This window comes from Poecilia mexicana, unplaced genomic scaffold, assembly GCF_051168715.1.
Source record: "Poecilia mexicana isolate PSO_F unplaced genomic scaffold, ASM5116871v1 scaffold_13, whole genome shotgun sequence".
Taxonomy (NCBI): Eukaryota; Metazoa; Chordata; class Actinopteri; order Cyprinodontiformes; family Poeciliidae; genus Poecilia; species Poecilia mexicana.
In genome coordinates, this window is record NW_028263382.1 from 14,544,210 (window position 1) to 14,568,055 (window position 23,846).

At 37.2% G+C, this 23,846-nt stretch overlaps 1 protein-coding gene across 1 annotated transcript in view; it reads left to right on the forward strand.

Moving 5' to 3' along the window:
* Positions 1 to 23,007, forward strand: part of ecel1 (endothelin converting enzyme-like 1) — a 44,573-nt gene extending 21,566 nt beyond the window's left edge. Inside the window, exons 6-17 of the mRNA XM_014981130.2 lie at positions 187 to 409; positions 4,655 to 4,753; positions 5,232 to 5,306; positions 7,854 to 7,957; positions 8,760 to 8,818; positions 10,498 to 10,549; positions 13,452 to 13,519; positions 13,940 to 14,064; positions 16,436 to 16,501; positions 17,620 to 17,715; positions 20,320 to 20,396; positions 20,527 to 23,007. Coding sequence (XP_014836616.2) covers positions 187 to 409; positions 4,655 to 4,753; positions 5,232 to 5,306; positions 7,854 to 7,957; positions 8,760 to 8,818; positions 10,498 to 10,549; positions 13,452 to 13,519; positions 13,940 to 14,064; positions 16,436 to 16,501; positions 17,620 to 17,715; positions 20,320 to 20,396; positions 20,527 to 20,626 — 1,144 coding nt within the window. The 3' untranslated portion in view covers positions 20,627 to 23,007. The remainder of the gene's footprint in view (positions 1 to 186; positions 410 to 4,654; positions 4,754 to 5,231; positions 5,307 to 7,853; positions 7,958 to 8,759; positions 8,819 to 10,497; positions 10,550 to 13,451; positions 13,520 to 13,939; positions 14,065 to 16,435; positions 16,502 to 17,619; positions 17,716 to 20,319; positions 20,397 to 20,526) is intronic.
* The last annotated feature ends 839 nt before the right edge of the window (positions 23,008 to 23,846 follow it).

Sequence of the window (23,846 nt, forward strand, 5' to 3'; positions counted from 1 at the left end):
ATTTCGATCCTGACATGTGTAGCTTACGATGTATGTCATGGGAAGTGGAAGTATTGTGTTAAAATAATGTTTCACTTAATCCTTTATTTTTGGTTTATTTCAAAAAATGGTTTTATTTCAAAAAACCCTTGACAGAAGAAACGTTGTGGCAAAAGACGAATAATGTATCTATTTTCTCCTCTTCAGGGTTCTGCATAACTACATGCTGTGGCGCATTGTGGCAGCGCTAAGTGAGCACCTGTCCACCGCCTTCCGAAGCACCATCCACGAGTTTTCTCGAGAGATCGACGGCACCGAACAGCAGCTGGAGCTGGGCCGGCTCTGCCTCACTCAGGCCAACAAGCACTTCGGCATGGCTCTGGGGGCGCTGTTTGTCAAGAAGCACTTCTCTTTAGAGAGCAAAGTCAAGGTTGGAATATATGCAGACCCACGCCTCTCCATCTGATGGCTTTCATTTAATCCTTTTTTTTTTAAATCGCTTGTTTTCATGTGTCATAAAATACTCCACACTTTGGGTCACATTTCTGACTAGAAAGACTATACACTTGGTTACACAAATGAAAGTTTTCAACAATTATTGTTCTAGAACCACTAAAATGTTCTTACTCTGCTGGCAGCTGCTCTGGCTATTTTAAATTAATTTAAATCAATCTCTAAAAAACACCTAAACCAACATATTAAAAGGACTTTGCATAGGTTCCAAGTTTGCTACAATCACTCTAACGTTATCAGAAGGACCCAGTGTGTTTCCTGTGTTTCTAGGGCAGTTCTTACCAAGCTGCGGTAAATATCATTTTTCACAATTTAACAGTGAACAAAAACACAATCAGCTTTGACAGCAGAAAATAACAAAACTTATAGAAACAAAGCTTTTGTCAAAACACATTCTAGCCTGCAGCTACGACAGCTCACACTGTGAAGTCTGAATACAAACATAACCATGCGCTCGCTTTCTGGTGAATAATAACTCTCTGTTTTACTTAGCGGTATTCCTGAATTCAAAATGTTCTGTAATAAAATGTCCACTCTGACCAGGTCCAGGTAAAACTGAAAGCATTTCTGAAATGGAAGTATTTAAATACCTTTCAGCAGCCCACATCATACCCTCAGTTAGATTGTTTCTAATAGAAAACTAAATCTCCTTTGGCTAATGTAGAAAAACATAGAAAAACAGAAACATATTTTTGATTCAGCAAAATTGTTATGAACATCTATTTTCATTCTCCTCCTTTTGGAGGTCATCATTGTATTATCTTTATTTGAGTCTGCAGAGACGGTGTCCAGCAGAGTATTTTGGCACGGCTCAATGGCTCTGATGGCTGAACTGGGATGTTGAAATCCCACCAGCACTAATCTCAGGCATCTACCCTGTCTAGTTTTGTTTGCTGCTTTTTTCCACTTTGCTCTCTGCCTTGGTCAGTCCCAAACATTTGGCATTTACTACTGTTTCACCTGAGTACTCCTCCATGATTTTTTTTTTTTTTGTCTGTTGTCTGTTCTAGGTCATGGAGATATGGATCCCAACATGATTTCCAATCTATATAACTCCATGTTCATTCTTTAAACCCCACCCTGTGTCTCCTTCGCCTCCTCCAATACAGCTACTCACATCATCACAGTAGTCTCTTATACAGCATTTCTGTTCTTCAATAACCTTTTAAATTTCTACCAAACTGAATTTTAAAGCATGAAGCATTTTGACTAAATAAGCCGTGGATGCTAATTAATTTTTCTGGATGGTATCTTAATTGAAAGTTAAATTCCTGAGCTCCTTACGTTCCAGTTAAGATCCTAATCAGATAACAAAACTAACTTTCAGAAGTGCTTCAAACTAATGAAGCCTTTTTGATTATTGCTAGGGATGAAAGCTTTTCATGATCAAGCATTTAGCAGCGGCTGCTTAACATCTCAAAACAACAATGGTTTTGAAGCTTGATGCGTGTAAATCTTGTGTTGTGTGGACGGGATGGAAAGGTTTGAGTGAACGAGCTGCATTTTTGTCACTGGCCATGCCAGCAGTGATTGATTCTTTGTTTAGCTTGCCTGTTGTTGTCATGACCACACAGGTAGCCGACCTCATTAAACATCACTCAGGTAGCCTACCTTAGGCCAGTGACATTGTGTGCAGCTTTCACTCATTTACAGATGCTGCTTACCTCAGCATGAACAAGAATTAATGAGCCTTCAGGAGCTGCAGCTGAACAACAGAAGGCTGCACAAGACTGGCTTTCTTGCTAAGCTTGTTATGGTGATTGGCAAATGTAGAGACATCTCGTAGGAGTGGCATTTTAAAAAGCACACATCTAAATAGGTAAAGAAAGGTTAAACACAAAGCTACTTCACAGCATCTTTATCTTCAGAAGCAGAGATGCTAACACGTGTTAACATATTGTTTGTGCAGACACTCAGATTTTCTGGCAAAATTCATATTAGGCTCATAAAGTTGTGACCTGCTGATACTGACGTTCTCTAATTTCTCTTTAAAAACTATTAGCAGATATGTTGAGTGGTCAGTCGTTTGTTATATTTAAAGCACAAGCTATCTTGCACTGTATAATAAAGAAATACATTTTTCTCTTACATCAAAGACAAAATCAATAAATTTTTGGATTGGAAATATTTTTTAATGTTAGCATGATTAGCACGATGAAAAATGCAGTCAGTGTTCATGCTATGGAAGTAAAAACAGCTCTGGATAAATTGAGAGACAATTGCACTGACCCCCATTGAAAACATCGTGGTCTTTCCACCAAATATTAATTCCTGAATTCTTCCTGAGTTAAAATTAGTATTGTTGTTTCTATGTGAATATTATCATGTCAAATTTTGTGCAAATAAATACAAAATTTTTGCTTGGAATTTCAGAAACATGCTGTCAGTAGAATAATTTTAATTTTACTTAAACATATACCTATAAAGAGAAAAATCAGATAAACTGATCATTTTAAGTGGCCTCTTAATTTTTTCCAGAGCTGTGTGTGTCACCAGGATTTGAATAAAAAATGCCACTGAAATTTTAATGTTGTGTATTTGTACTTATTCAGATTCTGGTGACTCATATTTTCTTCCATAAAAAATGCTTATTAGTAAGCTGAAATATTCCAACCAACTGTGAGACGGAAACAAAACTATTATTTTACCAATTCTGAAATCCACCATCAGCTCTAAATGCTTTCTGAACTTTTTTTTTTTTTTTTTTTTTACAAATTTGTAGTGAATAATTAACATTATTCATCCTAACCAGAGGGAGAGCATTGCTGAAAGGATCAATCAGGGTAAATGGGCAAATGAGCTACTATTACAAACCTCCACTGTTACCCAGTTTGGACAATTATAACTTAGATTGAAATTCTTCCAGTAATGGGCTCTTGATATTATCCGCCCATTACAAGTAATCTTTTTACCACCTTTAACTTGAATAACTGCTTCTCATAGTTTTACATCAACGGGTCACTAATCCAGACAGATCAAGGTAAAGGTTGATTAAGTCCACTCACTGAAGAAAATAAAAACAAAAAATAACCTGAAACACAGTTTAATTCTAAATATATTCACATCCCCTGGTGATATGAAAAAATGTGAAGAGTGTTAATGAGCATATGTTGTTGATAAATTCAGATGAAAGTATTGGCTGGGAGTGAAACTGGGAGGTCCAATTACCCAACATCTTTACATTTGGTAATAAAACAAATAGCAGGAAAATGAGAGACGGTGATCTTGTGTTAATCCAGTGCTAATCTGTGCCTTTTATAAATATGGAGCCCTCTGTTTTAATTTGGGAGTTTTAAACATGTCACAGAAAGTTTTAACTGGGTTTGGTCTCCAGGAGCCCACCTTCAATTCTTGATGAAACTGTATTTTTCTCTTCCTCAGGAAAGATGGTGTCTGATAGTTTTACTTTGTTTCGGACTCAGTGCTTCCGGTGCGTGCAATACAAACTAATAGAGCAAATCAAGTTTTTGTTTGACATTTTCCCATTGTCTCTCGCCCGAAACCTTCGCTGGAGATAAGCACCAGCACTCCTCCCGACCCAACTAGGGACAAGGGTGTACAGAAAATGGATGGATGGATTTTCCCATTGTATTATATTTACCGAAGTTTGGCTTGCTTTAGTCGACTCATTTGATAGCAACGAGTTATCTGAAAGCAGTCCATCTTACAGGTTCTGTAGCAAACAAAGCTCTGTATCAAGTTCATGTTTCGAGGAAGTGGTTGGCCGGTGGACTGTTGCACTTACTTTTTTTTTTTCTCAGCAGAATGCATTATGCAGACAGGACCAAAAGGAAAAGGCCTGGTATTTATTTATTAATGTGATTGGGCCAGCCTGGTGTCATTAGGCTAGTGGTGATGGGTTGGTCAGACCATGTCCGCCCTAATAGCATTTCGGCCCACCGGGAAAATGCCCAATACGCCAGATGGCCAGTCTGCCATAAGTACAGTTGCCTTTAGTAGAGCAGTAGTAGGGGAGAAGGAAACTGGACCAGGTATAAGGACCTTAAATGATTTTCAATGATATATAGCCAAGAATGTTTATTTGTATGACTTCCTTCAACCTATATTTCAATCCTATTGATGTCCCTGCTTCCTGCTCTCCTACAAATGATTACTTTAATTATAAACTTACTGCTACTAACTAGCTCTATTTTCCCTCCAGGTACAGAAGCTGGTGGAGGACATAAAACATGCCCTGGATCTTCGGCTGCAGGAACTGGACTGGATGGATGAGGCCACCAAGGAGGCTGCCAGAGCAAAGGTTTGAATCCTAAACTGAACCTTGAAATCACAAACACGACTTCCTGTGAGATCCGATTAGTACTTGAAAAGGTTTTAATAACTTCTTTGTGATTCTTTTCTTTTGAACGAGTCTGACTGATTGCTTGGTAAGATAGAAATGTGATAGGATACATCAAGGGCTTGACATTGAGAAGTGAGGATTGCCTAATCCGGATCTCTCTGTGGTGCTGATTTAGGGTCTGCACTGCAAGATATCCTTTCTAATACTTTTACAATCTAAAGTTATAATCCTTTTACAGGGGCATGCTGAATATAAAGAGCTTCTCTGTAATCCTATTAGACTGGGTTTGCTTGATTAGTTGATGCGCACAAGAGAGCGGGTCAGAAACCAGGGACATATGTGGAATATTCAGTTGCTGCAAAGTGGATGTGGAATTTTGTTTGACCGATTTGTTTCTTTCTTTCTCCCATCGTACCTCACTGATTTCATCTCGCAGCTCAAGCACATGATGGTGATGACGGGATACCCAGACTTCTTGCTCAAAGATGAACTCATTGATCAGGAATATGGGGTGAGTCATGGACCTCCTATTTCACTTTGGCCCATGCAGTCATCCAGTACCCACACATCATCCCTTCCAGTCATTCTTCCCTGCATCCAGCTCTTTCTCTTGAGCACTGGAAGGATTTATCTTCAGGTGGAACCGTCATGCATCATCGTGATTGAACTCAGTTAGAGAAAAATCCACCATCATTTACAGAATCATGATGGGACCATTTATAATAAAGAAGCAGTTAGAAGGATTGTTGATTCAGACAGGTCCAAATAAAACTCTTGTCAAACAATATGCTTAGAAAGGACGGCTGACAAATAACTCAAAAGAAATAAAGGATTTTCATTAAAATTCTGCATCAAAGTGGTAAACATGAAAACTAGAATTAACAATGTCCTTGGGAGAGGCAAACTCAGAGTGGTTGGACACAGCAGCTACTTAAATATTTACACACCTGGATATTTTCTGATTTTTCACATTGCATTTTAAGGTTTGCAGTTGTGAAAATCATTTTTGCAAGACAGTGGACATTTGCTCAGAGATATAACAATTTGACATGGGAACACCATCTAGGTTTCCACTCAAAATATTAGCTAGAAGCAACAGTAGTGACCAATTACAGCACAGGGTAAACTCGATCTGCATAAGTAGTATTAATTGTTGCTGTGAAAGTGTAGTTTCGAGTCAACAAATGTTGATTTGAATGTGTAGATGTAAATCAAGTATACAGAGATTGCAGAACTTTTCTGAAAGCTAATTATGCCGTAGGAATTGGTCCTGATGATGGAGTATAATAGCTAAAAGCCTGGAAGCTTGTGGGAACATTAGCTACAGAACAATTGCATAAAATCTCATCTGGAAGACAAACCAAGCATTTGTTTTAGTTTAATTATGTTCATATTTTACCTTCAACTTGTTATGAATAACTGCAACCTGCAGTGTCACATCCGGCTAACTCTGCAAAATGCTTTGATTTTCTAATTAATATCATGAATCTAACTTTACCTATAAACACTGTACTTCTTCTTGAGAATTAGCTCTACTAATTTTATTAACGACACATCAACGCAAATTCGCTAAAGTCTGGGAAGATATTATTAGGGGAGAGAAACTTGAGTTTCTGCTGTTACTTTTCTGAGTAGTTTCCTCTCCAAAAATCCTGCAGCATGTTTTTAAGTAAGTTTATGCAAATAGAGTTCCCTCATGGGACTCAATCATTATCATAGCCCTTCAATTCGACATCTACATTTCAATTTCTGAGTTGATGTGCACTGCCTACAACATCTGCAACAGGTTTTGAAATGTCTAAGTAAAAAAAAAAAAAAAAACTGCTTCACTTTATCAATCCTCTCCAATTGAAGCAGGTAGAACAAGCTTGGAGAGATGCCTGTCCAAAGTGAAGAGGCAGATTCACAGTGAGATAGTGTCTAGCCTTACTGTTTTTTTCCCCCAACATTCCTGCTGTGAGTTGTCATCAGTATTTATATTAGAATCAGTAAAGGGATCCAGATGCTATTAGACAGGGTTTTAAAAAATTCCCAATCAAAGAAAAAAAAGAGGCAGAGTTTGACATCGCAGGGCTAGCATTGCTAGAAATGTGGAGTAGAAATCTTGTGAAATTTTTCCTGTGTGTTGCTAAGTTTATTTGTGAATAGTTTCTGATGAAGCAAAGTTATTAGTATCTTATATCACAATTCAATTTTTTTATTTACCTAGCAAATAAGTGAAAATGCGAAAATGTGTCAGGGGCCACTGAAGTCGGCCGAAGTGATTTTTTTCTTTTTTTTTGTGTAATCTTAGTCTTTCTGATATTTGCTCTCTAATTTTCCCTCTCTTCCTCAATAAACTACAGACCATTTGACAAAAATCAAGTTTTCATTATGTTGTCTACATGTGTGTGCTTCTTCTGACTTCACCCTTAAACACTTTACTGAAACTTTAAATGTTTACATTTGTGTCACTTGGTAATAGCAACGAGTGTTGTAAACTGGATCACATGGTGCATTCAAAGACAAGAAAAAGATCAGATTTTTCTGTTTCCTACCGGATATTCACTGGTTAGAGCCGAAGAAGCTAAAAATGGAAAGATTCTGGTTTATCGGTCGAGTTCAAAGTACTGCTTAGATCAGGAATCTGCAAACTACAATCCAAAGAGCCATGTTTGTCTTTAGTTCGGTTAAATAAAACTTCAGCGCTGTAAATGTTACATGATGCTTTTAAGAGAGAAATTATGAATATGATTAAAATGTACTGTAGGAAATGTGTTGCCATTTAAGAAAAAAATAATATTTCACTTAAATGTATGGGTTTCATAATAATTAAAAGCATAAATTATTTGCAAAACAGGATGAATACATTTTCTTCTATGGGAAATCTATATTAAAATCCCAGTTTCTAATCTAATGCAAAAAAATAAATAAATAAAAATAGATCTAAGATGTTCTTTTAGTGTAATTATGCAGTGGAAATTCATTGCAATTTTTCCAAGAAGAAACTGTTAAAATCTTAATTTGTTATATTTATTTATTTATTTTCTACATATAAACTTGTGCTCTTGCTTTGCAGTTTGATGTGAACAAGAAGACCTACTTCAAGAATATCCTCAACAGCATTAAGTTCAACATCAAACTGTCTGTCCGGAAAATACACGAAGAAGTGGACAAGACGGCGTGAGTGTCACCCTTTAGTTCTGTGATTCCCAACATTATCCTGCATGTTTCAGACGCATCCCTTCCCCTGCTGCGTGACTCTCAGGTGTCGAACATGCCTAACATGTGTTCCCAGAAATCTCTCTATTGCCACGTTTGCTGATGTACCTCTAAATTAAACACACAGATCCTAAATCATCATAAACAGCTGCAGAAAATCCATTTGACGTACTTATCTGTAGCAGCCAGGCAGCAGAAGAGTGCTGTGGGACATACGGTTCATTTTTCTAAAATACAGCCCTGCTCGGCTTGGATTGAGTGCATTTCTGTTATGACAACACATTACAGGCGCATTAGTATTCCAGCATGCTTGACACAACGGTATCGTTAGCCCACACTCACATACGCCCTCTTTATCACCAAAAAGTGGACGTTCCATCACTCACTAGGTTTTGTCGGTGTTAAATAAAGACAGAAATCGTCTGTCTTGTCGCTTCTCCACCGTCTCTCCTCAGTCCATGCAGAGCCATCACTCCTTTAGCTGGAACAAGGGCATCTTAGTCTGTCGGAGTTAGTCATTTGGGGGATCTATGCCAATCGATTTTACTGGCTTTAAGTGGATTACCATAAAGGAACCATCCATGTTTTTGTATGCACAGAGGCGCGTCAGCTGTGGAATGTTACAGAGTGGATATCTCAACAGGGGGTTTGGAGGGATAAAGGCAGCTGTGTTTGCGATTCTGTTTGGTGTGTTTGGAGTGGATAGAGTGTGAGGGGATCTTGTCTCTAAAACCTTTTTTGTCCAATTTTTTTTTTTCCTCAGGTGGCTTCTCCCCCCACAGGCTCTTAATGCCTACTACCTGCCTAACAAGAATCAAATGGGTGAGTGCATGACTTTTCATTGTTCATGGCCATACAAGTGCCGGATTCTGCCACAAACAAGCACGCACACACACACACACACACACACACACACACACACACACACACACACACAAGGGAACCCTTCCTGTGTTTAGTCACAGACAATTACTCCGTGTTGCTGTCTGTTTACAGCAAGTCAAACACAATGACTTCTGGAGGAACAAAACAAAAAAACATGTAAATCTCCCCATACTGTAATCCCCCTCATTCCTCCCTTTCTACAACAGTTGGATGTTTAATGCACCCCTGAAGGAAAAACAAACAGTATCACCTTCCTGAGCTTGAACAAATCTAGCCTAGCGCTATCACCCCTTCCTTCGCTCTTCATCGTCTCCCAGGATCGGTCCGCCGTCTGTGTCTGCCTGAAGGATTCAATCTCTTCCAGGAAAATCAATGGCGTGCTCACAGACTGATGCTGGGGGACAGAAGGAGTTTGACAAACGCAGTCATCAGAGTCCACTGGAATATTTTTTTTCTAAGCAGATAAGCTCTTACTCCTCTCAAGTTATCCACATTTTTTTCATTTTCCTTCCTTGTGTTCACAGTTTTTACAAGTGTAGTCAAGTTTGATTTTAAGACCAAGGATTTCTGCTTTCTCAAAAGTTGTTGCTGTATCACAGATTTCTGCCTCTCAATGTGAACCTTTGCAGGCCGTTTTTGAAAAAATAACTTCCAGGTGTAGTACCAGAACGGTTTTGAAGATAGCTCTACTATAAGCTGCTGTAGCACCTTTTCTTATCTTGCCATGTATGCTGGCAGATTAAAACCTCTATATTTGAACATGAGAAAATGAAACAGATTTTGTGAAACACCAAGTTCTCATCTTTGAAGTAGTTACGTGGTTTTTAATGTACTCCTAGTTGGAATAGTCTGTGCATGTCTGGTTCAATGGTGTGGAATATATTTTGTTCAACTGAATCAGAAAGGCATATTTTACTTTTCCATATCTTAACCTTCTTGTTGTTTTTTATTTTTCAAAATTATGCATACTAAGCTGACCTCCTAAAAGTAAAATTCTAGTGACTGATAAAAGTTACAGATAATCAGTCACTGAAATAAACCGAATGTAGCACCAACAATCACGTTCACTTTTAAGATGTATCACTGGGCAAAGTGAAAAATCTTTGGATTTCCATTATGTTACATGAAATATGTGTGTGAGAACGGTGGCTCGCATGTTTTGGACGTTTTTGATATTTAAAAAAATTCATGACGCCCTGAATTAGACGAAGATCAACTTATGTAAATAGCAGAGTTTAGAAGTTAATGCATTAGTAATGTTATTTACTAAGGCTATTCATTTTTCCTGTGCCACTAAAATGTAAGGCGGATGTGCAATAGTATGACAATGTATTAGAAGTGTAAGCAAAACGCATATGGCTTAAAGGCAACACAGAACTGCATCACATTAAATATACATTTTCTTTAATCCAAAAGATATTCATGGATAGATGGATTTCTTTAGTTTTGCTTTTTGGGAACATTAAAATAAACATCTCTTGTTAATTTTTGTATTCTTACCACCTCATTCATGTTCTGACCTGAGCAAATTATCCCCGTCTTCTTTTCATTATTGAGTGAGTAATTTCTAAACACTTGTAACTCTCTCATGTCACCTTTTTCTATCTGTCTCACAGTTTTTCCTGCTGGCATCCTGCAGCCCACCCTCTACAATCCTGAGTTTCCACAGTGAGTATCCCCGCTGCCTCTCCACAGAGAGTCCACAGCCGCTCCGCAGCTGCAGCAGAGGTCGTTAAAACCCGCGTTAGTCTGGAAACCCTCTGCTTCTCCTGACGTCCCAGCACACCTGATTAAACCAATTTAACTGCCCACCAAGAGCTCAATTACTGAACAAGCCACTGCTAATGGAACAGGTGTCATTGAAAGGTCGTCTCCTAAATTTAAGTCTGTCGAGTAATTTGATGGAGCATGAAAGAAGATCACTTCCCTGTCTGTCGCTGCCTGATCTAATGCTCTCACTTGAGTTTCGCTATCAGATGAGATTTTTCTAATAAAGTACTAAGGAATTACAGTAACAGAAATATTGGCTACAACAATTTGTAATGTTCAGAGGTTAACGTATCGTCATTATAAGCAGATAGCACAGAATAGAGTCGAATTATCATCTATTTGTCTCTCAGAGAGGACATCCAGGTGTGCCAGCAGCAAAGTGAAAGGCAGACTAAAGAAGACATACACATTTTAAATGAAGCAATCCTACAAAGACTGTACAGTAAGGTCACATATGCAGTGTATGAAAGACTGTACAGAATAAAATAGCTGAAGCAGAGTCTAAGAAATGTGCAGAAGCACCAAGATGATCAGCGATGCTAAAATGAATGAGAAACTAGTGATTCTACTTTTACTGCACCATAAACTGAGTGTGCTGACCAAGAAAGAAAACCCTGCTCCAAATGTAATACCTTTAAAGCTGCAGTAGATAACTTTTATTTCAGAAAATTATGTTGTTTTTTTTATATTTATGAATACTGTCACTATGTCATGATGACAATATAATATAAGACATACAATCTGAGAAAAAATCGACCCTTTTCTGCCTTCTTCATGTGATCCTATTGCCATCTCCAGAAATACAATCACGCTCATGTACACGCTGCTAAATATGTTAATGGTGGACGAACAACTCACCATTACAGTAAAGCTGTTTATCTGCCATCATTGTTGGCCATGCTAACTAGCCCCATTAACGGCTGGAGCTGTAGCACAGCAATGAGCAAAGGGCAGGGTATGAGCAGTGCATACATGAGAATGACTGACGGCACTAAGACCCTCCTCCTGGTTCTGATTGGTTGTTCCTGACCAAGCAGTGCATTTCTACAGATGGCAGTAGGACCACAGGGAGGAAGCAGAGGAGTTTGACTTTTGTCTCCTATTCTACTGTTACAACATAGTGACAGTTTTAACAAATATGAAAAACAAAACAAAAACATATTGTTTATAAAAATTAACTACTTTAACTTTAATTTTGACTGAAATTTACCGACACTATCTCACCTGTAGTTTTACAACTCTCCTGAACAACTAGATACTCACAAGCCTAAACTAATTAGACCTAGTGGCTGGCGCATTCAGCTTTTCCTTACATTTTTATGTCTTCATTAGAGGTTATCACCACTACTTTTGCTAGTGGTAGCTATGCATGCGAATCGATTTTAATTAATGACTGAACCAACACACACACACACACACAGACACATGTCACCGTAAAGTTATTACTGCAGTAGCCTCAACCTCCCATATAGACTCTCACACACACTCACACCTCTGCACTGATGTTGAGCATAATGAAGCTTCAAACAGCCTGTAAGTTTAGCAAGGGAGTCGGCCCAGTGTGAGGCAGCTTATCGACTAGCTGTCAGAAAGTCATTTTCAGATGTAGCCATGTGAATAGCCTTAAGTCTGCCCTCTCATCGCTCTCTGGATCTGCATGTACAACACACACACACACACACACCTCTCCCGCTCCATACAGGGTTCAGGGAAAGGGAGGGGCAGCGTGAGGCTTTTTGGGGAGGACATTGGAAACCTTTGGGTACTTACGTGATTTGTGCCATTTTTTTTTTTTTTTACCAATCAACAACTAGGGAAATTAAGATTTATGTTCCAAGTCCCTCTATGGATTTGTGCATTCCTTGTGAAACATATATTTGATCCTTTCTAATTAATGCAAGCATAAAAAGGTGGCATTGCTTTGATTTGTATTCAATACAAATCCAGAACACATGGATTCAAGCAAGGTCTCATTTGCTCAGTTTTTTTAATCCTGCTTGGCTAAGCAGAATTTCCAATGAGGACAAGGGGACACAAGCAAAGAAAGCCAAGTAACTGACAGCAATGAGACACTTTAAATCGGTCAAATGGCTTCTTTTTTTGCCAGAAGCTTTAAAGGGGTCATGTAAATAGCATTAACTTTGAAAAATCAGTAGGATATTAATTGTATGTTGGGGAAATGCCTGTTAGAGGGCAACTTTAAGAAAAGTGTAAGGAAAAAGTGTAGCTATTAGTAAACATTGATAAATGTCTTACAGCATTATTTATCAATAAAATTATTCCCATTGCACCACCAGTCAGTTACATTAGATTCATTTGTCACAATAAGACACTCAAAGTGCTCAATACCAAGGTTATAACATCAGGGGGTTTTGAACTAGCAAATCTTACAAAATACAAACTTTTCAAAAACAACAATAGATTTTATTAAAAGAACAATTGAAATCATTGAAACACTTTATTTCTAAGTGCCGCTCTATCTACTAGATTTCTAATTGGAAATGTCATAAATATAATAATGTGGCAGTGTGTGTCTGTGTATGAGGGTGTGATGCAAGGACAACAAAACCATGTGATCACTCCGTTCTTCAAACAAGATGGCTGCTGGAACCGTGACATAGGAACGTCTGTATGTTGGCTAAATAAGATCAGGACAAACTGAACTCATAATGTCAGATTCAAAATTTAAAAAAGTTAAATCTAACTCTCTGTAAAGTTCATCAACAGTTACCACTGTGAGCACAGCGGCTCGATTAAGTTTGAATCTCAGTAATTTTCCATTTTCCCATTCTGCTTCCAGATCCCTGAACTACGGAGGAATAGGAGCTATCATCGGCCATGAGCTGACGCACGGTTATGATGACTGGGGTAAGAATGAAAACCTCTCTCTCCATATTTTATTGCATAAAACAAACGTTGTTTTTTTTTGCCATTTTTTTACTTTGCATCCTCACTGTGCTTCTTTATTATTTACTTATAACTTTTGATCCCAGTCAAAAATTACCAGGACGCTCATTCGATATCTGCTATTCACCTAGCAATCAGTTGAACAACATAAGCCTCTTAAGATGGTGCATTTTATGCTTGCAATATAAAGGGGTTTAATCCACAAACAAACTAAGGGGAACTTGCAGTATAATTTGTTCTCCAAAATCTGGAGCGACAGCATGTCTGGCAGCTCTTTGACTGTGGAAAAAAGTTATAGATTATGCTGACTTCATGCTAATATTCAACATCCACCCTCACTTTTGCCCTTCATCTTAGTGATGCAATGGTTCATGTCCCTAGGGGGCCAGTACGATCGCTACGGCAACCTCAAACAGTGGTGGACTCAGGAGTCCTACAGAAAGTTCCAGAAAAAGGCCGAATGCATCGTCAAGCTCTACGATAACTTCACTGTATATAACCAGAAGGTGGGTTTTAATCCATACAACACAAGTAACACTGACTGAAAATGCATTTGATTTTATTTCGTAATGCAGTTGATATTTGTGCATATCTCTCACTGAGATATAGTGATTCTATTTGTTGAAATAACTTGTAAATTCTTAATTTCTGTCCTGTTTAATGGAGGCAGGCGACTCTCACAACATACGACTAAAACTTGTGATACGACTCATCCGACCGTCCCGGTTCTGACTTTCACTTCATTCATTTGTTAGAGGTACAGAGTTAACAGCATTCTGGTGGACAAACGGCTTGAACTTATTCTGTGGCTTCAGTAATTTTAGATGTTTTTCAGTATTTTGGATGATAAAGACGTTCATTTCAGAAGTTTAAAGTGTTTTATCAGCAACAAAATTATGCAAACAGTCAAATTACAGTATAATATTGATACCGAGTCTATATCAGTATGCAATCAGTACTAACATGATAAGATTCATATAGTTTCAGATTCCCTCTTTAAATTTTACACTATTTTTGTATTGCATTTTCTCAACTCTACAGTAAACATAATTTTGCTTCAATTTGCTCTCATGACAATTTTTTTATTTAGAAAACAACACACAGAAATTAGTTTTGTTTTTCTATTGGCTTTCTTTATCGTGTTAATGCTATTAAAGTACTTTTTAGACACCAATAATCTTTATTTGAATTCTGTCCTAAGTTTTAGCAAAATATTTTAAAGGAAAAACCACAGTTAGTTTGAACATATATCATATTTAAATAACAGGTATCGGTAAATTACAGTTTTATTTGAGCTTCTTAGTTATCACTTTTTTCTTGTGACACCATGTTCTGTCATGTTGGAAAATATTCAGACATCACTACATTATATTGATTCTCAGGATTTGAGCCCATCTGCTGGTTCAAAGGACAGTTTTTTACTAATTAAATTTTTTAATTAACTGAATTCAGCTGCATTTCTTTACAGTTTAACTAAACTGAATCAGACTGATCTGACATACTTCACATTGAATTGAATTCAACATGATGAAGAGCACTGGTCAGAGGACTCAACGCCGGTTGCACGGCAGCCTCACTTCTGTCAGTCTGCAATCTGACTTGATTAAGTACTATACAAATGCAGGCAAGTTCCCACTATAAAATACGTAAATATTCAAAAATCCCATTTAGAAAGGATTTGTCCATCTTTGTACGTCTCACAGGGTTTCATTCCATTCTTGATGTTTTTCTTGGACATAACATGGTTTATGCTGCCTTGTTGTAAACAAGACAACTATCTGAAAGCCTTCATTTCAGTTTCTGTTCAGACTATTCTGAACAAGCTCTGCTCTGGTGGGAACATACTGTCATAGTGGGGTCGTCTGGAAGAAATGTTTTGTTTTTTTTTCGTTGTTGCTCCACTTCTTGATCATCTTGAAAATTAAATTCGTGTTAAATTTGTAGCAGCATTTTCTTTATATGCGAGACCTTTTTTGTGAAGTGGTGAAGGCTTAACATTTTTCTTTAAAGGTTGCTATTGTAAACAACTATCATTATCATCAGCTGCTCATTCCTACTTAGGAATGTCTCCAGCTGTCAACGCGTGAGAGAAAGTGCAGACCATGGGCAGTTCTGAGACGTGAACCCAGGATCTTTTTGCTGCTAGGCAACAGCGCTGCCCCATTTCTAACTGAAGATGCTGATGATGCTTTAAGGACATCTGTTCTTTTTATAGCAATCTACCAGTGATTAGTTTGATAAATTGAACTCAGCTGGACTGTCTTACAGCTACATTTCTGCTTTTAAATTCAAGTAAATAGTTAGCTCACTATTTTTCACCAGGGTAATGTGTTTTTTTTTAATGTTTTTAAATAAATCTCTGACTTAGAATGATTTGAAATGCATTCATCTTATAAATCTACGCATATAAAACAAAATTGTACAAAACTGGCAAAACAACATTTGTGTCACTGCCAAGCATTTTAGCCACAACTGCATGAAGTCAAAACTAGCTAACAAGTGTTAGCTTAGGGAATAAAACAGGAAGTGGTTCCAAGAAATCACAATATTTGTCCAAGAACTAATATGACGACACTTAACAAAAGAGCGATGTCCAATTTATTGCATCATTTTAAAATTACGAAATCAAAACAAAAACATCTGCTCTCTGTTTCATCCTGCTTCCAGGTGTAGCTACGTGAACTTGACTTCCATTATACACAGCATGAAGGTTTGACATGTAGAGTCAAAGTGACCTTTGACGTGAGTCACACAAAACTGCAAGCCCCACTGGAGCACTTACCGGTGTTTTGTAGCACAGATCTCCTGGTCGCAGTGAACTTGATATTACAGTCCTTTTTACTGTTTATTAATCTTCCGTCCTTCCTGTGTGTGCAGGTGAATGGCCGCCTGACATTAGGAGAGAACATAGCCGACATGGGAGGACTAAAATTATCGTACTATGTAAGTAAAAACCTGTGTTTGGATTGAATTATTCTTTATGAACCACCCTAGTTTGTTTCATTAAATGAGGAAAGGCTGAACTGCACTAGACTCGAGATAAAAGATCTGATTTAGTTCAATTTCATTCCTTCAATATTTTTATTTCCTTAGAAAGAAAAATGTGGATCTTGTATAATTCTCTGAGAATATCAGGTCTCCACTGAACTGAGGAGTATTTAATACTGGTAAAAATAAAAGTTAATCCCCCTACAGTTACATAATTCACATGCGGTGCCGTGGAAAAAACATTCAAACCTCTTTTTCCATTAATATCATAAACTCTTATGTCGCTCTTTGGGATTTTATGTGACAGATAAAGACAGAGTGACACATAATTGTGAAGGAAATACAGATTTTTCAGAAGAATGGGGTGCATTTTTATTCATTTTTAATTACTTTGACACCTCTAAATAAAATTCAGCAATACCAGATGTCTGCAGAAGTTACCTAGTTCCTAAATCAATTCCACTTTTGAAGGATTTAATCTCAGCTTAAATGCTGTGAAGAGAGAATTCGCCTCCAACTTAAAAAAAATGTGGTAAATGATCACAAGTCGTAATTTGTCAAAACTACTTTATTTGTGTTTGCTTAACTTGACAACTTAATAATCAGAATAAATTAAGTTGGATAAGCTAAATGTGATTCCTTGTGACTAATTAATGGATCTCACTTGTTTGTTAGAGTACATTGGTGAGCAAACGGCATCATGAAGATTTTCGAACACAATAAACAGGTCAGGGAAAAGGTTGCGGAGATGGAAGAGTGGTAAGAAAAAAGCAATAGTTGGGGGAAAAAACCCTCTTTGTGGTTTTCTAAAAACCGTGTGGATGAGACAGCAAACGGGATACAAATACATCTCACGCTTTCCTATTCACAATTCTGCACTACTTTGTACAGATTCCTCATATAAAATCACAGTAAAATAAGTTAGTATGTATTTTGTAGCCTGCTTGAATGTTTTCTGCTACATCCATTTTCTTACTTTCCTTTGAAAAGTGAGAAACATCCTAACATCTAACTCGAAGGTTATTTGTTTTTCTATTTCCTGTCAGTCATTATCCCTTCACTTCTCCTTGCAGGCATATCAAAAATGGGTGCGGGATAACGGTCCAGAGAGGCCCCTCCCTAAGCTAAAATACACCCACGAACAGCTGCTCTTCATAGCCTTTGCACAGGTGAGGAAGTTTGTCTGCGGCTCTGTTTTTCTTTACATTTACATATCAAATCATATCAGGTGCCACTCTCAGCTGGAGCTGGAAGGTAGAGGACAGGTTGTAGGTGTCACACACCAGCATTAGCTGATAGATACATTAAGTATTAGAGGGATTAAATCAGCAGAGCCTTGATGACAGCACGGTGTCTCTGAGCGCTAGACCACCCCTGATCCTTTTAAGTATTACGTGTCATCATTGAAATTCAGTGGTTTCATTGAAATTCATAGCTTAATGTAACCGAGGCGGAATCTGAAAACACTTAAGAATGCAACGTGGTGTGTTTAGGCTCATTTTTTAAAACTCCTGCCCTGGGGGAAGTGTTATGAAAATCAGGAATATGTGCTTACATTCATTTGAAATGTCATATGCGAGTGTGAATAAAAACGCTTGAGGCGATGCAATCACCTCGAACAAAATGAATCCGACCCTCCAACCTGCACAGCAGGCCGACACACGTGTCTTATAAACATAAGACTTATTAGGTGTAGCTGCAAAACCAAAATAAGTTAAGAGAAATGTAATCATCACAACATGAGGACCTTAAAAGTATTAATCACAAACAAATAGCAGAGTTTTATTCCATTTGATTTGTCGTCACCTAAGGAAAAAGTCAAACCACAGTTACTCAGCGTTCGACCGCATCAACAAGAGAAAACCGTGAACCAGAGAAAGCTGTGTTAGATCATTTTTTTCATGTCAACATTTCTGTACACAGAGGAAAATTAGAAAGTATTAGAAAAAGAAAAAGAAACATTTAAACTAATAATTTTTTATGTTACAGTACCATGATCCCACTCTGAAATTTCTAAACATAAAAACTTTACCTTTAAAGCTAACCCTTGAGCACATTTTAGTTTTTTAATAAAGTGGCACACAGTTATTGATATCTCTAAAATCCTTTGTTAATATATATTTAAATATTAGATGAGCATTGTTTTCAAATTATCACTATTTTATGTTGATCAGAATTCTGAGATCGAAGTAGGAACTACTGTTTCCTGACTTCTTGTTTCTCTGGGGTATAATTATGACATGACACAAAGACCAGTTTCTCTCAGCTCCTGGCTGCTAAGCTGAACGATGACACTTATTTGTTTTTAACTTGCCATCATTCACAAACTAATAAAGGTATAAAGTTGGCAAAATTCTAACAGGTGAGTTTAGATGAGACTAAAGTTTAGTTTATAGGCATCAAACACCTCAGGTGGACGAGGCATGCATATTCTTTCAAGAAACAAAGAAGAAACGAAGCTATTTTTGTTGATCCAACTCTTTGAAATACTCTCTAGTTGTTTCTAAACATATTTACAGTTTTGCCTCAGATTGTGGTTTTTTTTTATATATATATGTAAAAGAACCATAAAGATGCACTTTAAAGTTGATCACAATTTGTTGACTTTGGCTTATCTTCCAGCTTCAAGTCAGACCTAAGGCCTTACTTGGCTGTGGGTCTGAAGTGTGTTTCTCATCGCGGTGCTTCATTATGCTGGAAGATGCTCAAGATAATCACCTAATTGCTTGTGGATTGTTTCTGGTCTGCCCTGCTGGGCGTCTTTATCCCACTCTTCATTCAGCATTGTGTCAGACTACCTCACAACCAGGAAGATTTAAACTTCCTGCAGAGTTTCAATCTTTAATTGATTTCTTTCTTAGTTATTCTAAGCTGAGAAATCAATTTTCCATGTGTTAATGTACGTCTAGCCACTCTTCACATGCGATTGCCTTAACTTTTTGCCATGTATGAACACTTCTCTCGTCAACTTTTGCTCGAGTCCTGCCTTTAAAAAACATCATCCACTGATCTTTAAAAGGCATAAGAATTTATCACGATTGCAGAAAAGCTGTTTAAAACACCATAAAAAGTGGTTAAGTAAAAGCACAGCAGAAAATATCAAGAAAAGCATAAAGTGACCAGAACTACAGCTGCAGAAGCTCTGGTATTTTTTCTAATTTATTGTGGTACAGGGATGCTCATAAGGTCAATGCAATAAAACTAACTGTAATTACATGCTTTTATAGCTTTTTCATTTCAATTCTGTTCCAGCCTGTAGCTCCTTGATCTGTATATTTATTTTACATGATCACAAATAAAAAGAAATAAAGCTCGTAAAATACAAACGACACAAAAGCTGTTGGAAGAGTGATGACATGGTGTTTGGAGCACTGACCTTTGACATCAGTGCATCAAGGCTAAAGAAAAATCTCCGTTTTTTTTTTTTTTCTTTTAGTTGCCTGATTCCAGTTTTTTAATATTCTATGAGCAAAAGGTCTACCCCTTAGAGTTCTCAGTTCATCCCTCTTCTGAATTGCCAGTAAGCCACCACATAGATTTTTTTGAGATGTCTTTAAAAAAGTTTGTTTTTAAATCAAGAAAACAGCTTGTTCTCTGTTGACAGCCAGTTTGTCATCTTAGTATGGTTTTTAAAATTACTATTTAGAAAAATCATTCTAAAGGTAGACTGTGATTTAAAAGTCTTTCATATTTTCACTGTGTTTAGGTTTTCCAGCTCCAAAGTGATATAAACCCTTCAAGCCACTGTTGTACTGTTGTTGTTTTTCTGTCAGAACTGGTGCATGAAGAGAAGATCTCAGTCCATCTATCTGCAGCTGCTCACTGACAAGCATGCACCAGAGCACTGCAGGTGACATTTTTATCAAATTTTGGTCTTGAAAAATAATTCTACTATAAAACATTCATGAACAATGCGATATTTTACACATTCCGGATCACTTTTAACTTCTTTTTTTTTGTCCTGTTTGCTTCCCCTGCAGGGTGCTTGGCAGCGTTTCCCAGTTTGATGAGTTTGCCCGTGTTTTCAACTGTCCCAAGGGTTCTCCGATGAACCCTGTGGAAAAGTGCTCTGTTTGGTGACCCCAGTGACCCTCGATTTTCAAGATCCAAACAAAACTCACCGTTTCGTCAGACACATCACACGTTCCCGAAGCTCATCAGGGAGGAAGCGGTGTTCAGACCCTCTGCATATGGATCCACATCATCATCACCGTCAGTGACTGAGTACCACTGGTCTCACCAAGCATGAGTCATGTGACTGTAGCTTGTGTACAAATATCATGTGATTATAAATATTTTTCTATGTTTACATTTATTTTGAAATCATCTATTTTTCTATTTGGCAGATATCTCATACATTATGTTTAGGATTCATAGAGTTGTGTTTCAGGTTAGGCGTTATGTTTTCTTGTTTGTTTGGGGGGGTTTTTGTATGAAAAAGACTTATTTCATATGTAATGAAAAAATAGTCAATTTAGAGTGAATATGGATTTGTAGCATCTTAGTGCCAGCCAAACAATCAGGAAGTATCCATCTGCAGGCGTCACTCTCAGGCTCACTACCATTTCCAGTTCACAAATTGTTTGCTCTCAAGCCAGGAAATTAAACCTCATAGTAACCTTGCTGTGGCTAAATTCATATTTTTATTATCCTCCAGAGAAAACACGTTTACATACACTATGAAAAGATGCGTACACATTTGTTTTGTTTTGTTTTTCTTACTGTATGGTATTAGAGCTAACTGAACTTTTTCTGTTTTGAATCAGTTAGGATTAACAGACTTATTTCAATTCACTACAGCGTGGAAGATATTAAAGAATTTGAAGAAACCCAGACGATGTCATCCGAGTTAAATGGAGGCATAAGTATAAACATGCTGTTTAGGAAAGAGACGGGTTCTGTGTCCAAAAGATGAGTGTAGTTTGGTGTAAAATGTTTGTATCAACCCCAGGAAAAAAGCAAACCTTGCAAAGATGCTGACTGAAGCTTGTAGAGGAGTCATCTGCTGTGAAATGAGTCCTATACCAGCATGTGGAGTAAGGAAGAATCCTCTCCAGAAGCAACTAAAAAAAAAAAAAAGATTATAGTTTGCAAATGGACTGAAGGACAAAGATTTTAGTGTTTAGTCCTGTGACCAGTGAAACCATCCCAACTGTGTACCACAGAGGTGGCAGCATCATGTTGTGTGTATTGAGACAAGTGCACTTCACACAATTGATGGCATTTTGTAGAAAGAACATCATGAGTAAATATTAAAGCAACATCTCAAAACCTCAGCCTGAAAGTTAAAATTTGGTAACAAATGGATCTTTCAAATTGATATTGTAACTAATTTTATACTGACAATTAGTTACAAAGTAAGTTAAGAACATTAAAGTTTAAGTTTTGGAGTGGCCAGTAGAAATCCCTGATTTCAGTGGATTTGCAGACAGAGTTTAAAAAACTGTGTTTGGGTAAATAAGTAATAATATGATATAATAAAATTGGCTAAAATTCCACCAAACTATTGTGAGAGCCTCATGGGAAGATACTAAACAAATTCATGCAAACCTTTTATTTTAAAGTTGTTTTTTTTAATTATTATAGTTTTTAGCAAATATAAATAATAATAATTCTGGTAACCATAACTGATCTAACCAGAAAAAGGTTAGTCTAATTTAACAGTTAAAAAAAAAAAAAAAAAGATGTTCTTATTTTATATTTGTATGTGAATGTACTAAAGTACTTTGGACGGATTTATCCTTTCCAACACAACAACAGAAAATGACATAATGTGGATTGCAAGGCCCTGGAGTCGGGAACCTGCAGTTTTTAGAAAACATTTGCGTTTTCTCGCTCTGGGGTTGGAATTTAATGTGTTGCATCGCTGCCCTCTTGTGGCCACGGAGAGCAATGGTCAGTGTCCAGCTCGTCTCGACTGTTGTAATTAATGTTTGCCTGCATTGGTCTTTCGTTACTGTGAGTGTTTGTAAGATTTTTTTTTTTTTTTTTTTTAAACCTGTTGACTCACGCTGAGTACTTTTCTCAGGATTTGTAGCAACACGCAGCACCAAAGAGAGAAATCGTCTCTTCAGTCCTTGCTGCCAAAACAGAAGATCTAATGGAGGTCACATGTTACATGTAACTCATCACAAAACCCAACACCCTGTACAATAAAGTCCAACTGTAACTATAAAGAATCATACATTTGTACACAGTGTTACTTTTCTATGAAGAATTTGTTATTGCCAAAACAGATGAATGATTAGACTCTTTGTACAGTGAAGACGTATATCAGATGTAACGGTCGTTGAAGTGAGTGCATGTTTCCATCCAGAGCAGCGTTAAATTCTGATCAATTAACATGGAAGATCACACATGCGCCTCAGTGTACAGCTGCTAACCCACGTGTGGCTGCTCTCCTTCCCTCTCTGTTGGTCGCTGTTTAATGTTCTAATAAAAGCAAAGGCTCACTCACCGTGTCCAGGTGGTTAAATAACTGCGTTTTCATCCAGGTTCTCAAGCTCAGAGTGATGTGAACTAAAACACTTGGCTTAACATTGTCGGGCATTGAAAGTTCACCTCTCCAACTCTGCCTCTGGGTTGTTTATGACGTGCAAAACCTGCCAGAAATCAATACAACATAATCTGTACAAGCTAGGATGTTGTCCTATACAACATACAGAGCCTTGCATAAGTTGTTACACCACAAGAACTTTTATTTATATATATATATATATATATATATATATATATATATATATATTTGTTTTGTTTTGGGGTTTTTGGGGGTTTTTTTTCCAACATTACATAAGCAAATTGCAATGTATTTGAGCTGGAGTGGCTCTTTATTATTTTAACCCATGTAGTTAAGAATAATTGTGAAATGTCCAAAGATCCAGTGAATATCTTTAAACATAAATAACATAATAAATGCAAGTTTGAGCAGTTTTATTCGTTGAACAGATGCACATATTTTTTTAGATCTATTTTTCTTGTCATTAGGTTGGAATCTACGTGTTTTTAATATAGTTTCTACAAAAATAGCATCCCACAGAAGAAAATGTATTCATCCTCTTCTTGCAAAGGTCTTATGCTTTGCCTTGTTATAAAACTCAAAAAAACTGCATAAAGTGGTTGTTCTTTAAGAATGACAACATATTTCATATTCTTCTGGATTAAAAATGATTCTGTTTGAGCAAAGTTATCAGAGTATTCATTAAAGACAATAACATAGCAGTAACGTCATAAACTTGTTCTTACTGTCGCTGTGTAACATCTTTCCTTTAAGCCCAGGCTTTCCAGTGGCCTGGGCTTAAAG